This window comes from Pleurodeles waltl, chromosome 7, assembly GCF_031143425.1.
Source record: "Pleurodeles waltl isolate 20211129_DDA chromosome 7, aPleWal1.hap1.20221129, whole genome shotgun sequence".
NCBI classification, from domain to species: Eukaryota; Metazoa; Chordata; class Amphibia; order Caudata; family Salamandridae; genus Pleurodeles; species Pleurodeles waltl.
Window position 1 is genome coordinate 873,409,451 of NC_090446.1, and position 17,357 is coordinate 873,426,807.

General features: G+C 45.3%; 1 protein-coding gene across 1 annotated transcript in view; it reads left to right on the forward strand.

The window, feature by feature from the left end:
* The first annotated feature begins 3,184 nt into the window (after positions 1-3,184).
* Positions 3,185-17,357, forward strand: part of LOC138245674 (proteinase-activated receptor 3-like) — a 95,096-nt gene continuing 80,923 nt past the window's right edge. The window contains exon 1 of the mRNA XM_069199481.1: positions 3,185-3,512. Within this exon, the coding sequence (XP_069055582.1) occupies positions 3,410-3,512 (103 nt within the window). The 5' untranslated portion in view covers positions 3,185-3,409. The remainder of the gene's footprint in view (positions 3,513-17,357) is intronic.

A 17,357-nucleotide genomic window follows, 5' to 3' on the forward strand; every position in this document is an offset into this window, starting at 1 on the left:
TTCGATGACCGACTCGCCTCCCGAGGGGACCAAAACCCCTGAACCTGAGCCGACCCTATCCACGCACCCCAACCGGAGAGGCTGGCATCTGTAGTCACCACCACGGGCCTCAGAGAAACCCCTACCCGAAGATGATCTGCATCCAACCACCATTGCAACCCTTTCTTCCAGTGGAACGCGGGAAATGGCCCCCTTGACCAATAAGTCCCTTACTCCGTCCAATAATGCCCTTCTCCTTGACCCCCCTGAAGGCAGAGGGGTGGGACGCACCCCTGAATCTGGAGGAACCCTCACAAAATCGATGACATAACCATTGGCCACAATGTCTAGCACCCAACGATCGTTGATACTCTCCTCCCAAGTTGAAAGAAAGTGACTCAGCCTTCCCCCAACCGGCCCTATGCCAGGCCCACAGTGATTGTCAGGACCCCTTCTTGAAACCACCCCGGTTCGCAGGAGCAGCCTTCTTAGGAGAAAAACGCGGCTGAAAACGCAGTTTCCTAAATGAAAAAGATTTGGCCTCCCTATTCGGAGAAGATCAGGAATGCTTCTTCCACCCTTTACTAGAAGTAGAACCCCCTTTATAAGGTAAAGCATGTTTCCGTTCCTTAAACGCCTTGGACAGCATGGATGGCAACTGCTCTCCAAACAAGTTACGACCTTCAAACGGCAGTCTCAGCAATGCCGCCTTCTCCCCTGGGTCAGCCTTCCAGGAACGTAACCAGAGGGACCTACGAGCCCCAATCAAAGCCCCAGAGGCCAGCGCCGAAGTACGGACCACATCCGAAGAAACATCCGCCAACAATCTGGCCTGTTGTTCCATAACAGCCAGGAGCTCTGAACATTCTGCACCTTCCTGAACAGCCACCGCCAGCTTATCAAAGTCTTGCACCAACGACTGGGCCGCATAAGCAGAATAAATACCTGCCCTTAGCGCCAGATTCTTACCGGCAAATGCCCTTTTAAGACCTGAATCCACTTTACCATCCGTGGCATCCGTAGGCACACAATCCTCCGGATTTACTGCCGTTTTGCCAATCAGGGTAGCTAAAATTGAATCCAGTCGGACCGAAGGAGGTAATACCTCCTCACCCTCAAGTAAATATAGTTTCTGCAGGAATCGTGGAACCTGAGCGTTATCCACATCTTTCCATTCACGAAACACCATATCCTTCACAGGTCCCTGAAAAGGCATGGCAAACTTGGAAGGGGTCTGATATTGAGGAAATAAGTGAGAATCCGAGCTTGAAGGATGAAACACTGGGAAACCCAAATTGTCCTGAACATGTGCCATCACCTCCCACATTTCCTCTCTGGATACATATTTTCCCCCAGATGACGTAGACGGGGCCTCATCACCCTCACTGTCTGACGAGGACTTCCTTGTAGCAGCCGATGAATGAGAAATCTTAGAGTGACCAGTCCTGGTCACATCTGCTTGAAGAGCCCTGGTAACAGCCACTTCAATCATCTCCTGCACCTCCTCCCTGGACATGAGGGGAGTGCCCCTATCCTGTAATTGTGAGTCCCCAGGATTGGAAACTCTAGCAGCACCCTCCTCCTCCGAAGAGGAAGATGAGACAATCCTACGCCTCTTTGCCTGAACCTTCGGCATGACAATAACCAATAAACACTGCCTTACATCCCAAATCACTCCTCATATATAGTGACTAGGACCTCCCCCCTAGAAATAAACCAATCCCCAAAAAGGTCAAACATTCCTTGCTAAAATCACAAAACTGCGGGCAGAACGCCCGTCCTACCCGTTGATTCGTGGAATCTCAGCCCAAAAATCTCCATCCCGCAGCTCCTCGCTGCTCAGCAGCGCGGTAACCCGGAAACAAAGCCCCAGCCACAAGGGCCGGTCGACCCCGTCAGCCGGCCCTCCTTCCGCGTAGTTCAGAGCAGCCCAACGAAGACCTCCAGGCCCCGCCGTGCAGGTAAGGGAAAGAAAAACGTCTAGCGTGGGCTAGACAAAAGAAACAGGAGGGGTGGGGGGGGGGGTTTAAAAGGGGAAGGGAGGGTCTAGGGGGGAGGCGGAGGCCTCATTGGTTTAAAAGGAAGGCGAGGGAGGGACGGGAGGTAATGTCTGTGACTGCTTTTTCAATAAAGCAGGTTTTTTTTTTTATATTGCAGCCCGTTTTCCTTAAAGGAAAACGAGTTGCAATACATTCGGGAAAATGAAACCATTTGGTTTCAGTTTTTCACAGTAGGCAGTGATCCATTGGATAACTGCCTGCTCTGAAAAAATATTTTGGGTGACATTCACAAAGGGGAAGGGGTCCCCTGGGGACCCCTTCCCTTTTGCGAATGAGTTAGCACCCACTTCACATGGGTGCTAACTGTGAATTGCTTTGCGGCCGTGTTCGCGGTCACAAAGCAATTCTGCATCGCGGTGCGAATCGCAAATAGGAAGGGAACACCCCTTCCTATTTGCGAGTCGCATTCCCATTTTGTGAGTCGGTACCAACTTGCAAAATAGGAATGTGCATCGCAATGCGCGTTTTGCATGGCGCAAACTGCGAATTTCGCAGTTTGCGCCATGAAAAACGCGTTGTACATCTGGCCCTTGGTCACTTGTGAGGTATGGAATGGTATTATATTTCTGAATGAATCAGATCAAAAATGAGATACGGGATATACAGCAGGGAACCTCACTGATCCGGAACAAAGGGACTCAGGTCTGCTGATCACCCCATCTCTGACAACTCATTCATAAAGAAGTTGTCCTGGCCAGCAGGAGATGAAAGGGGTGTATTTCTTGTTTGCCTGCCGTGTACTACTCCTCATTCACACAGAATAGTTCAGGACACCCTCCTTTCCTCTTAGCCTTCGGAAGGTCAGAGTCAAGATTAACCCTTCAGGTAAGGTAAAAGTATTGAAAATCTCATTACAAAACAAAAAAAAAGCCGAAATCGCTGTTTCCTTTCTTCCTATGTACACCCGACTAAGATACTTTTTATTTGAGGCGTAAAACTTGGTGGGGACTGCGGACATTTTCACGTAGGTCGAGGACTAACAGTAGGCTCCGCCGGTTCAAGCTAAAGCAAGGGCTGTAATATATGACTGTGGTAAAGATCATAATATTGGCTTCGTCAGCGCCCCTCTTAGCTGTATGTGGAACAAGGGAGGCTCACGTGACTACGAGGTGGCTTCTCGCTGCCCCAAATGTGAAACTGAGGAAGTGAAGACGCCGAATCTTTTCCGACCCTGGTTAAAAATAATAACCTTCCGCGCGAACAATGAAACATGCTGCAGTCGTGACGTGAAGACCGTGACGTGGGCCTGAAGTAATGTCCTTCGCTGCCTGACGGAGTCTATCGGGAGTGATAAGAGGCTGGTGGTTCGTGAGGTCTCTGGTCCTCTACAAGGCGCTTCCGACGCTAGAGCCACCAGACGGCAAGAAGAGATGGCGTCCGAGGGGCGACTCGCCAGCTTCGCCACAACTCTGTGCACCACCATCTGCTGGCTCGCCGTGCACGGGTTCTGTCAGGTGCACGGCTGTTCACCAGGTACGTACTTCTCAGGAGGCTTCTTGTCGAGCACATCCTGCCCCAGCAGGATCACATGGACTGCTGGACGGTTGCAGCACAGGTAGCGTTGCAAGCTTCCATCAGACACAATGGAATACAGCGCTGGCGCCCCTTGTGCAAGCGACTGTGCGCGAGGCAGGCACGGTAGTATTGATCACTATCGCAAGGCAGTGCTGGAACTGGAAACCATTTGCTCTGGTAAACCACGAACTGGAGGTCAAGATGTAGCTAAGAAAATGGGATGTGGAGTCATGCAAAGCAGTCTGAGAATTTACTTGAACATCTATGTTGTGTAAAACTGCCACAGAGAAGTTGGAAACAAGGGCAAACATGGCAGTAAATTTGTTCTGGCTTGCAAAGGCTGCATTTAAAAACATATTATTTGTTATGTGCTGCAGAGATCTTTGTGTTCGCAGAAAATCTTAGAGAATAATAATAATGTAAAGATAACTCTGGTTATTAAAGCATTTGCTGGAGAGATTGGTGTTTTGTTTAGGTACAGTTTTGACTCACAAAGTAATGTGGCGGATAACTGTGTCGCCTGCAAATCACACGAAGTAACATGCAGATCACGGATCTGTATTTTATGTAGATGATTAAGTCGGCTACTGCTTTTGACACAGAGATCCTTTGGTTACCTTTAGTTCCTATCTTGCAACCTGCTAATATTTGACAGTGAGCTACGACATCACGAAGCTGCATGAAAACTGCAAGGCATGGGTTCAGAACCATTTTGTTTTGGGTTCAGCTAGAATTGAATGAAGAAGTCCCTTTCTCCCCCTGCACAGTGCTACTTGGAAAAGAAAGCAGACACCGTGCGTGCGCTGCTGAATGTGTCCCGGTGTCTGCAAATTACAGACAAATCCTGCATATTTCGCCACCTCGACCTGGCTCCCAGAAATGGGTCAGTAATAGCTGCCAGATCTGGCATGGGGCTGGATCTCTCTCACTTCTGCGCTGCTTGAGGGTTCTGTGCTACATTCGAGCTAGAAGCTGAAGCATCAGCACTAGTGCAAGCTTCCTCACATACAAAAACCTGACGCAGCACAGGCAGCAACCGTGCTTGATTTGAGTTGGTAGTTGCCTGTGCGGGCCACTGGCACATTATATTTTGGGGCTGGCACTTGTGTTTTTTCAAATTTACCAATTGCAGGAGTGTGCAAAACACAAAGGAGAAAGATGGGGGAAGAGAAATATGGAAAAAACAGTCACAAATGTAGAAAGCAGGAATCTGCAAGAGCAAGCTAAAGGGGCAGGTAGTGTCTGGTAAGAGGTGGTTCTAAGACTAGGCAGCCTTGGTATAAGGCGGGTCGTCATTTAATTGCAAGGGCTGGGGGGAGATGCTGCTGAGCACAGCTTTTGGCACCGGCACTCATTCTATTACAAATTAAGCACGTTACAGCAAGCCGTGGGCTCTTCCTCTATGCAGAAAAGCACGGGCAGCAGCAGTGCGAGACAGACACATACACACACACCTTACACGTTTACCTCTCATTTAAAGACCAGATGTAAAAGCATTACGTGCAACGCAGATTCCCATTGCATTCAGCTAAAAATTACAACATAGCTGCCTTCAGGGCCTTTTTCCCTCACACACAGAAGAGGTACATCACGAGCAGCAGTAGTGTAAGCCCTGAAGCCCCACACACAGTACTCCGAGAGCGCAGGGAGCAAGAGCGCACGCTTTCCTTGCAGATAAAACAAGCACCGCGCGGCCTACAGCAACACTGGAAGCCCACTCATGCACACACGTTATGGATTGCACAGCAAACAAGGGTGCACGTTTCCTAGTGCACAAAGCTGGTACAGCTCCTGACAGGCTTCCGTCACACACCCCAACTCTGCGAAATTGTGATTTTCCCGAACTCTGTGAAATGCGTAGCTGGTTCGAAAAGGTTCCTGAACGATTCTCTTCTGAAAATAACTTTTGTCCAGTAGTAAACCGGGTCAGATCTGACCCAGCAAGTGCAAAGCATATGTGCCTAACTCTAAACAGAAGTGTTGAGCGCCCATAGGCTACTGTGACCTTTGGTAGGTGACACTGCATTGATGACATAATTACTGTCAGCATCTAGCTAACTACTGACCGATTTATATAAGTAATCCACTACAACTCATACTTACTACTCCCAGACTCCTTATTTGCTCTTTTCGTGGGGTTGGTAAGAGAGAGAAACAGGTGGGAAACAGCTGTTTCACTCTGTCTTATGCCATCAGAGCTTCTCTCCTTTCACCGAACAGTGCCCATGAATCAGTGAATGAGTCCACACAGGCAGAGGAAAACGTACGTTTCATTCTTCTGTCAATAAAAGTGCAAGTCTGCTAAAGTATGTAATGTGTAGTTTGTGTACTGCAAAATGTTCGTAGCACTAGGGCCCAAACAGGAGTATTTTAAGCCACAAAGGCTCAGCAACACACGAAAAGATTGTATGTTTAATATGCGACTAGATTCTCTAGTTTGATTTTTAATTGATTAGGTGTTTACAGATGGCAAAACGCCCTCACTACAACAATATATTAATAGCAGTGCTTGAAATGGAAAAAATAGAAGTGCTGGTAGTCTGTACAAGAGTACATGCTTGTTTCTGAGAAGTACCGGTACTCTCACAATAAAGGGATTGCGATTTTCTTGAGAAGTGCATTCTCCCTTTCAAAATAAAAAAGTGCCGGCACTCAGTACCGGACAGTACCGGTCCATCTAAAGCACTAATTAATAGTACGGAAAAACGGCATACAATCGATGCGGGAGGGATCTGGGTGTGTGTGACATCTTTGTATAGATTTTCTGACTTGTAAAAACGGAGTTTCCTTCGCCAGTCTTTGCTCTTGGGCTTACCACCCTCGCACCAGGCGTCTGACATACATCCCCTGGCCCCCCTTTGCGCTAGCAGAAACATGGGGATTTTAAATTAGGTTATTTCTGAAATCTCGAAAAAAGGCATAGTCACCTGTTTCTCAAAAACGCCCCGGCAGTATGTACAATCGAAAATTTCCATAACTAGAGACCGGAAATGTCAACATTCGGGAAGGGAGATCAGAAGGGGAACTAACGAAGATGCGACGCTGTTGTACAGTTCGCACGTGTGCTGTGACGTGGCGAAGTACTAGGAAAAAATAAACAAACACTTTTGATTCGTATTTACGCGGAGAGAGCAAAAGGGTTTTTTGAAGCAGCCAATGATAACTTCTATTCTAAACCACTGCTATTACAAGTAAGGATATATAGGGACTTAGGGAGGTCTTGGTTGAGCTCGGTGCTCAGGCCGCCGTACTAAATGCTGTCAGGCAGCGAGTGATTGTACGCGAAAACCTTTTCTTGTTTTCGCAAGTGTGGGATGGAAGAGCGCTACTATTCATGAATGTGAGAGAAATCAGGGTCTGACATGAAGAGCTTATGAAGCATTGAGTCTGTTACACCACTAAACCCCTAAAGTCTCTGCAGACATCTGCAAGTTCCTCTTTTTCTATGCAAAGTGAAGTCATGTATTTTTAGTGTGTCTGGCACTTACAGCAGAGTTCTCAACTGTTCCTGTTGAGAAACATACGTCCTACAGTGGGTGGTTAGCTATGCTCCCTGCAGGCGGTGTCTGAGTATGGTCATTGGTGCATATGAATTGTGATCTTTCACTCACGACCCCCGTCAACAGACTCTCATCTACTCGTTGTGCGTTAATGCGGATATTACTCAAAATGTATCTCTGCTTCCTAGTCAGTTACGCGGCATTATTAGTGAGGAGTACCATCCCGAGTAGCCCCAGCTGTGGTACTGCGCTGCTTTTGGGGGTGTCAAAGTATCTTATTAGGCGTCTTTTCTGTATTGACTCAGTTACTGCCAAGTTAGCTTACTCCCTCGGACTCTCTCTGTTGGCTCCTTGTGCCAAAACTAATTCAATTTAAATCTCTGTCTGTAGCTGACAAGGCATTCCACTGCACTGGTTGGAGCCTCTTTTAGGATAAATTGTTAAGCTACGTCCTTCAACGATCTTTGAATGCCAACTTCCTAAAAGTTCTTAAGTTCAATAAAGTTCAATCACGTGGCAGAGATTCTCGGTACAGGCTGCTCAACAGTGAAATATCTTCCCTCCTGCTCTTCGAGCCATTAGCGATCTTTACCACTCTGGCAAGTCGTAAAAACTTTGCACTCCACTACCCTGTTCATTTTTAATTTCTTTGTTTAACTTCATTCAGGATAGTCATCGCCAGGCTGCCCTTTTTTAGGTGACAGTTGTGCTTGATAAATGTCAATTATAATAACAATAATGCATCCAGGAAGGGCTTGCTTAGACAGGTAATTCCCACCCTACAGTTAAGTTGGGAGCTCTACAAAGGAGTGTCCTTTACAGGAGTCAGTATCTGCGGTGGGAAGAAGGAATTCCAGTCCGAGTGAGGGAAAACATCAAAGGGATGTTCAGTGTCTGCCAATGGCAACTGGACTATCTAGAGGCAAGATAGCAAAAGACAGAAACTTGATTCGATTAGGATGCAGCATGAAGGCAGCATCAAGCACAGTGCAGGCTCCAAGCACTCTGACCTCCTATGAAATGACTTACTAGTGACTTCTTATAAATTGGCTTACCACTCTCATTTACCAGCTTAATAATCTTACAACAGTTTGCAAAGTATTTCTTTTGATTCTACTCTTGCTTGTTTTAAAAGATATCAATTTCTACAGAATGTAGCAATGCCAGTGGCATAACAAAGCCCCCCGCAGCCCAATGTCCACCACAGGGGACCAGTGTCCACAGGGCAAGCCCAACATACCCAGTGCCAGGCAGGGGACCCATGTAAGGGGCCCCCTGTGGCACACCACACTTATACACATACACGTACCTGCAACTTACCTGGGATGAGCTCCCTCCTCCTGTAGTGTCCCTGTGGTGTGGGTCGTGGTGATGATGGGGGTTGGGATGGGCATCTATGTGCCCATTCCATGGTGTTTTCTGCACCTTAACGCCTGGTTTGACCTGGCGTTAAATAATGGTGCTAAGCGAGCTTAGCGCTATTATATAGTTCAGCCTCCTACTTGCATTACATTTCAGCGTCAGGAGTTAAATATGGCGCTGGGGGGCTAGCGCCTTTTTTAGAAGGGAATGCCTACCTTCTATCTCATTGCCACAAGGTCGGTTGGTGCTTCTTAAAAATGGCACTGACTCCAATATTTTGACGCTAGACGGGTCTACCGGCAAAATATAAATATGAGTTAAGTTAGCGCCACCTTAGCGTCAAAATAAATGACGCTAAGGCAACACAAACTTTCCTTAAACATGGGCCTTAAAGCGGACAACAGGCCCGGGTTACCGGAGTTTTGGACCCTCCACCAGGGGATAGTGCTCATGAACGGCCCCGCCAGCCACTAACAGAACTCACCCTATCTTCACACCTCATCAAATCGATGACTGGGCTGGAGACCTTGGGAGGCACAACTCACTGGTGGCTCACAGAGAGAGGGAGCAAGGTGACCACCTACCACCATTAACTACCACCTCCTTGGCATTCAAGGTTATCCCACACTGGGTTTGCCTGCCCTCCCTTCCTGTTGTTTTTTTCCGCTTGCTCGCCATGATGACACACTCTCCAAAGGCACTGGATAAAACTGTTGTGGTCTGCACTGCAGACACCCAGAGGTGATCCACAATGGTGAACTCGGGATGGCAGATAACTACCTCCCAGGGAAAAAACAACCATTTTACAACACAGAGTGAGAGTCAGACGGCGGCCCAGGACAGCAGCAGTCCTGGCTTGAACCTGATCGCTCCTGAGGGTGGATCCGCTCCGATGTCAGAGATGCTTCAAGCTATTAGGGAATCCAGAACGGCTTTGGGGGGAGGATAGACAAAGTCGGCACAGAGATTTCCCCCCTGTCTCCAACGTGGCGTACACATAAGAGCGTTGGACTCACTAATGTCCTCTACAGATAATGACACGCGCACTCTTCAGCAGGACTTCATAAAGTTACGTGACCTGACACTTTAACTGGAAAGGAGGGCTGAAGATGCAGAGGGGCTCTCCAGATGCAATAATCTGCACTTGGTAGGTGTTTTGGAGGACACAGAAGGGTTATGAGTAGAAATCGTTTTCACAAAATGGTTCAAATTATGGACCCAGAGACAAGACCTTTCTCATCGAGAGAGCACTCATAGTCCTCACCAGCAAATGGCTGCTGGAGGCCCCATCACATCCTGCCATTCTGAGATTATTGAGCTATCGGCACAGAGATGCTATATTTCAAGTGGCCAGAACCCAACAAACTGTACTCCTTCAAGCAATGAAGGTTTTGATTTTCCCGATTACACAGTGAGGGACTAGCAGCAATACAGAACATTCACAGAAGTCAAGGTCAAGATGAGGGCAATGCAAATTAGATGTATGCTCCTGCACCCAGTAAGACCTAAAGCCATTCACCAAGGCCAAATGCACTTGTTTGAGAATGCTGACAATACCTGGGCCTAGGTTTAGAAGTGGACTCCCTCGCCCCAACTCCAGGGCTTGGGTGGGGCCCCAGGGTCAGACATCTGGGAAATTTCTGTCCTCCTCAAACTCAAAAGACAGAGACAACATGGGTGGGTCAAATCTGCCCCTGTCAGAAGACCTGGATCAGGCAAAGAGGTAGACTTCTCGGCTTCTGAGAGTCATGGCCCAAAACTCCGGAATGTGTCCTGGCCAGCTCCCTTTGGGGGCCTGACCACAAGGAGGGCCATATGCTCCCTGACTGCCACGTGACTCCCCAGTATGGTATCATACAAACACTGACAATGGGTAACATTCTAATGGCAACTTTCAATTGGTGGACTGTGGGATTATAGGTCTGTATGCAGAAAAGCTGCAATTAGTAAACTTGCAAAGTGGAGTGGGGCAGCAGACAGAGGTTGACTGGTCTCACTGAACGAGTGAGATGGAATAGCTTTGTTTTCACCTCCACCCCATACGTGGCTCATTTGGAAGTCATAGTTTACTCTTAATTTTACTCTTTTGGTGGTATTTTGAGGAATGAGGAGTTTAATTATTACAGTTATGTTGATCGGTGACATATGCATCAACTTTAAAAGTGTAGGGAGGGGGACTTTTTGCCTGGGATTGCTGGTTGCAACCTATGCCAAGGAGAGTAAGGTTTATACTTTTCTTTGCACTGAATAGTAGTTCACACAAACACCACCAACATCATACCCAAATAGATGGCTTACACCCCAATAGACGAATCATTCTGGTCTTTTTCCTGGAGTGTCACTGCGCTTAACAACCAATTTAAGAAGACAGCAGTCCTCACCCATGTAGAAAACTAGCTCCAGGCACCTTTGTGCTTCAGGAGACTCACCTGATGGGTAATAATGACTACTTTCTAAATAGGCACGGTTAGGCATGGACTTACTATCCTGGGTTTACGAGGTGGGTGAGTTGTATAGCCATCCTCATTAGGAAGTCCTTCCTCTTGGCTGTGTCAAAAGTTCACACCGATTAGCTTGGTTGCTTTGTGATATTCACAGGTACAATGGATGGCCATACCTGTCATTTGTGAGTTCATATATTACTCCAAACATGGTGGACTTGACAATGCCATATTATCCAGCTAACTGACATTAATTCTGAATGGCGGTTAGTGGTGGCCATTGACTTTAATGATGTCATGGACCCAACTCTTGACACCCTCAGCAGTAAAAGGATACCTAGGTCTTCCCCCTTGCATCGTGGATTCATTCCATGGGTCAATGCGATGTTTCGAGGAGATGGCACTTGGACGAGAGGCAGTAAACTATTTTTTTACACTCACACAACTTCTCTCCTTTGGATTATTATTACATGCCTGACATTGACATGATGGAATTGAGGAGGGTGTGAATTCCCCCAAAAAGCCTATCCGACGACTCTTAAATAGAACTAGTTTATAGCGCTGGCCTACTGATGGGATCCAGTGGATGGTATTTTAAAACATGGTGGCTCAGCAACAGAGGGTTTGTTATTCTACTTTGACACAAAGGCTGGGTAGGTAAACTCATCAGCTACCATTTGGGAGCTTTCAAGACAGTAGTGCACGATAAACTTAAGGCCTGAATATCAAGGATCAGGAGGGAGGAGATTAGAAGTGCCCAGGGCCTGGAGAAGCAAATCCAGGAACTTGCAAATGAGGTTACAGTTTTGTGGGTTGCTCATGCCATTAGGCGACTGAATGCCATAGAGGAGAATTCAAACAAAAGAGGCTAGGGGCATCCAAACTCACCTGACTTGCTACCCAACACAATGTTTATGAATGGGGTGACAAGTCAGGCAAACTATTTTATTGACTAGTGACTCATGACCTAGAACCCTGCATCGTTCTACAGATATGTCAAAGCAATGGCACATTGGTGTCAGAAGCCACGTCTGTAGCCAGTGCATTTGCTGAGTATTATGCCACTCTGTTTGTCACGTATATTCCCATACCCATTGAGCAACTCCACCCGATAACCCACAACTTACCAGTAAATTTGTTTGACCCACTGCAGATGGGTGACCTCAACGCCCCTCTGACTCTTGAGGAGGTTCAAGAAGCGATCACTGCTTTGAACAGTGGCAGGACCCCGGGCCCAAATGGGTTTCCTGCAGAGTTCTTCAAGGAATATTCCTACATATTGGCACCACATCTCTTAAATATGTACACAGAGGTAATGGAGGTGGGAGAACTGCTGGCTGATGTGAGGGATGCCATGTTCGTGATGATTCCCAAACAGGGGAAAGATCCAAGTAGGTACTTGTCTGATAGACTCTTTTCAATGATCAACTAGGAAGTGACAATTCTGGCAAAGATACTGGCCACTTGATTAAGAAATGTAATAGGATCCCTGATCCATTACAGCCAAAAGGGCTTTATGCCAGTCCATGCACCTTGCACTGTCTGTGGCATCTTCAATTGGACATGACTAGGGCAGCTGAACGGAAAGAGGCAGCTGCCCTGGTCCTAATAGAGTTTGAGAAGGTTTTTGATTTGGTGTATTTCCCCTTCATGTTCCAGATTCAGAAATGAATGGGCTTTGGTGCACAGTATCTCCACTATGTTGAGGCTCTGTGCCATGTTATTTGGGTCCACGTCTGCCAATGGGGTGCTGTCTTCACTGTTCTCAATAGAGAGAGGTACAAGACAGGGATAGCATCTTTCCCTACTTCCCTTTGCACTAGTGATTGAGCTACTAGCAAAGTGGATTGGTGTGGTGCAGGACTGTAATGTGGTGGTACTGTTCAGATTATATTTTGCGAAAAACATTAAAAAGAAGTTATTAAAGAAAACAAAGAACTGTGGCCTGTTTGAGAGGACCTGGATATCTATTCCTCATCAGTGAATCATCTATCACTATTGTTAGATCTTCCACCAGCAGCTCAGCAACCTCTTTTCAGAAACTTTGAACTGGGGATATCAGATGGTCAACATGATGGACTTACAAAAACCTACTTTTTGAACAATGCCAGAAGGTGATGGTAAGAAAAAAAAAAACATTGACATGTGTCAAGGTCAGTTTGATCAACCTCCTTATCTGACTAATTACTGTCAGGTATTTGACAGTAAACGTATGAATATCTACAAAAAGCAGAATTGTAGGTCAAATAACGTATTGATCAAGGGAAGTATTGCTGTTACAATTTGAGCTGGTTATAGTGCATAAAACTCCTCAAAGTGATTTACAACATTGGTTACGCATCATTAGTCGTTTTTGGCCAATATAGTGGACTTCTAATAAAGTTTATGATGCCTCCTGCAGCATGCCTTTGTTTGGGCACAGAACCTTCCTACATACACTTTAGATGGACAGGTCGAATGGAAGCAACGTATTGGGTTTGGGATTGGTATGCATTAAGCTTTTGAAGTCTCTTTAGGACTACTTTCTGTAAGTCCCCTTCCATCTTCTCATCAAATTAATGCAGTTGGTTGAAGTCTAACAACCAACTGGATACAGGAATCAACTTAGTTGATGCAAAAAAAATATATTCAATAAATGAAAATCCTTGCCCTTATCATACAACAGCTTCTTTATTTATCTCACTTCTGAATATTTGCATCATACAGGGAATGAGTATCAGACCAGGAAACGATCAGACCAAGAAATGGTGACCAATACCAAATCTTGCAGAGCTCTATTAAACCAAGGACCAAATCAAAAAGATGCCCATCTCAATGTGCAGGCCCCTCAGCAAACTCTTAGAACCTGATGGTTTCTAGAACATTCTAACATCCTTAAATTCCCTGAGAGTGATCAAGCTAGTATCCAACTCGAATTTAGTCACCCATAATTCGAATTTTAGAACCTAATTCCAGGAGATTCTACGAAAAACTCAAAAACAAGAAAGATAAACATTCTCTGACAAGGAGGACAATAGATAATAGCAATTATATTGCGGAAATCTGTTCATCTGTGCCTGTCACCTTTATATGCTCAAATCTTGAGAGCTCAGAAGTAGTACCTTCAGTACTAGTAAAGTGCTTATAAGAAAATGGGTCTGATTATGACCTTGGCGGAGGGGATTACTTCGTCCTAAATGCGACAGATTTCCCGTCCGCTGTATTACACGTTCCGTAGGATACAATGGAACTTGTAATATGGCGGGAGGGATATCCGTCACATTTGGGACGGAGTAATCCCCTCGCCAAGGTCGTAATCAGGCCCAATGTCTCCACAATTCCGTGTGTTGGCCTTGTGAGGTATTTTCAGGCAAATCATATTATACCCACCACCAATATACAATCTGAAGTGAACAATCAACAACCTACAGAAAACAAAGCAGCAATGCAGGCTAATGAGGTTATTTAGAGTTTGGCAGACCAAGTACTATTTAGAGTCAGTACCATATTGTCACTAGAGTCAATAGACTAATTCCTACCTAGGCTATAATAGAGCACAGCATGTTAAGCTCTAATTCTGCCCTTCAGGTTCCCCACGGAAGACATAATGCCCCACACCTGAGCAAAGGTCTGATGTCTGCATAAGCAGCTGTAGTGAAGCGTTCAGCAATCAGCATACAGTTGTGGTCCTCTGGCTGGAATCTTCCTCTAACTTAAAAGGGACAGGGAAGTGTTTATGTAATAAAACAGCTGATGTTCTGTGAAACTGTCTCTACGTAAGGATGTGTGTTTTTCTATGAATACCAGAGACAAAACTTTTACCACGTTCACCAGCAACCTATCTTACTGCAGCCTTGAAAGAAGCACAGAGTGAACAAGAATGTCTTGTTTGAGAACGACAGTGCTGGCCTAAGCAAGAAGAGCTAGATAGAGAGAAATAAAATGAGACCGCAAAAGTGGATATTGTTAAAATAATAAACAAAGCTGAATAAAATAAATCTAGGTTAAAGTGAACAGTGGCAGGCCTAATGTGCTAAAATAACATGCATGGAGCTATAACTAAAATGGCTACACAACAAACCCTGCCTTTTAAATACGGCACAGTGCACAGCACCACCAGAGCTCCACAAAAATTGACACTCCGATGGCCCTAGGGCAGTGCTTAATTTGTGCTTGTTGTTTCCGGTGCTGAGCATCGGCAATTATTTTTGAGGGCCAGGGCTTATTCTTATGCCTCAAGCATTTGCTGCGAGCAAAAGACTCATATGGGAAAGACGGAGGAAGAGAAAAACGAAAAAGCGTCATAAAGGGAGAAAGTAGAAAGCTGCAGAATGAGCTGAAGGGGCAGGAGGTAGCCGTAAATGGATTGAAGAGGCCTGAGATGGCTTCAGGATTACACTGCCTCAGTATTCAGTGCTGACTAATTTAATTACAGCAGCCTCGTGTTTAAGAGGAGGGCTTTGAGCACCGGCACCTTTGTATTTACAAATTAAGCACTGCCCTAGGGGCTTGTAAATATGCCCCTAAGATTGTCATGAGTTAGTTGTTTCTTAGGGAGCAAGATCAACCCGTAAATTGCATCAGATATTCAAATGCTCGGGCCAGTCGAGAATAATATTTTAACAACGTAATACATTTTGCAAATTGCAGTTTGTTGTTCTTTTCGGTAGTGCTTACAACATACCAGATAATAGTGGTTGATGTTTAAAGATCCTATATTTTTCAAAGATAAATTGAAGAGAATTTGCATTAGTTGAGTTTTAAGGTTACTTCTACACAACTAGATTGTACAAAGTGGGTATTTTCTGATATTTACCCTATTTCATGGACATGCGTGGCGTGTCCTATTCACTGTAAAGTGCCATCATTTGAAGTGTCACTTCTATGGCATTAAAATGTGACATATAAACACATCCAAAACATGAAAGCGTTACGCTAAAGGAAACTAAAAACTTGGCAGCTATGGAAGAGTTGCCGTGGCTTCTTCTGAAGCAAAGAGATCTCCTCCAGACAGACAGAGATCTCTAAATGAGACAGGCTACAGTACTTCGAGGCAGTGAAGTGACTCCCTCCTGTCCTGGCGGATGAGTACAGGTCACCAAAGTCAAAATAACTGCCTAGGTCCTTCCAACTTTATTGCACAATGAATGTGGTGGCATTTTTCCCAGGACATACATTTAAAAAAGCGATCGCAAAGTCTGCGGTAGAAGCCCCTTCCGTTTTTTACATGCATTTATGTTTTTTCATTGTATTCTGATTCTTCTAGTTATGATATTTTTGTCACAAACAAAAAAATGTATATACAACAAAACCAACAATTACAACTGCGCACCAACTGGCAAAAAACGTAAACTGCATTTATAACTCAAGCGCAATCTCGTGCTTAATTGCCCCTTCTCGGATGATTAAGACGCCACAGGAATTCCCCATTAAAGAAAAACTTTTAGCTTTATCGGAAGGTCGTTGCAACAAAATGAGTCATCGTTTTCTAAGTGTATCCGCATTTCTTCAGTTTTCTCACTTCCTCAGGAAGAACGAAACCTAGTAAGTGATTGAGCCTCTCATTTCATGACTCAATTAATTTAATATGAATTAAATTATCAATAAATATTAATTAGAAATTCTAATTCGAAATGTCAAGAACGAATGTTATGGGAAGTGGAATCAAAGGGGAATAACAAATCTGATATCACACAGTTTAGGGGGAGGGGGCCCCAGGACGGGTGGGGGAGCAGAAATTCACTCTCTAACTCCCAAGTCTTAGCTCTGGCATGGTGGTTAGGTCTGGGCGTTTTCAAATCTGTAAATAGTGAAATAATTGTTAGAATGACCCATATCAGCTATGTGCAAAGAAGCAACATCTTACAACCAATTCATGTGGCCTGGGTCCTTATGCACATAAACACCCATGTAATAAATTGCACATAAAAAGAAACTCCATTTACATTGAGGGTGCCTTCACTCACAATATTTATTTAATCGGGGAGATAGTGGAAGTTCCTTTGGGGTATGTTGAAACGGGAAGGTCCCTAGCATGGACTTGCAAGCATGCAGCCCTACCAGGGGTGTAGGAGACAATGAATTTCTGGGGGGGACAGGGACAGCCTTGGGGACTTTCAATCAACACTACGCACATCGCTCGTTGTTTACGAACTGCAGGCTTCGATAAATATACACAATCATATATATTGGAAGTGAAATAGGGAGAAAGGAAGGCATCTTTTCACAGTCTGAAAGTATCTTTTATCGTTATTTACATTCACAAAGTAATGAGCTCAAATGTGAAAATAAAATTTTGATTAACCTTGCATCTTCATGCACCAAGCAAATAAAGGTAGGAGGGTAAAAAGGAAGAACATACCCTTTGCGCCCCACACCCACCAAGCCCTTCGCCTCATGCCAATTGGAACCCCACTGGAGAGATCAAAAGCGATTAGGTACAACAGTTGTAAACTGTGCTCGGAAACCATAGTTCTAATAACACTTCTACTCATGTGTGTGTGATCTTGGGAAGCTCAGCT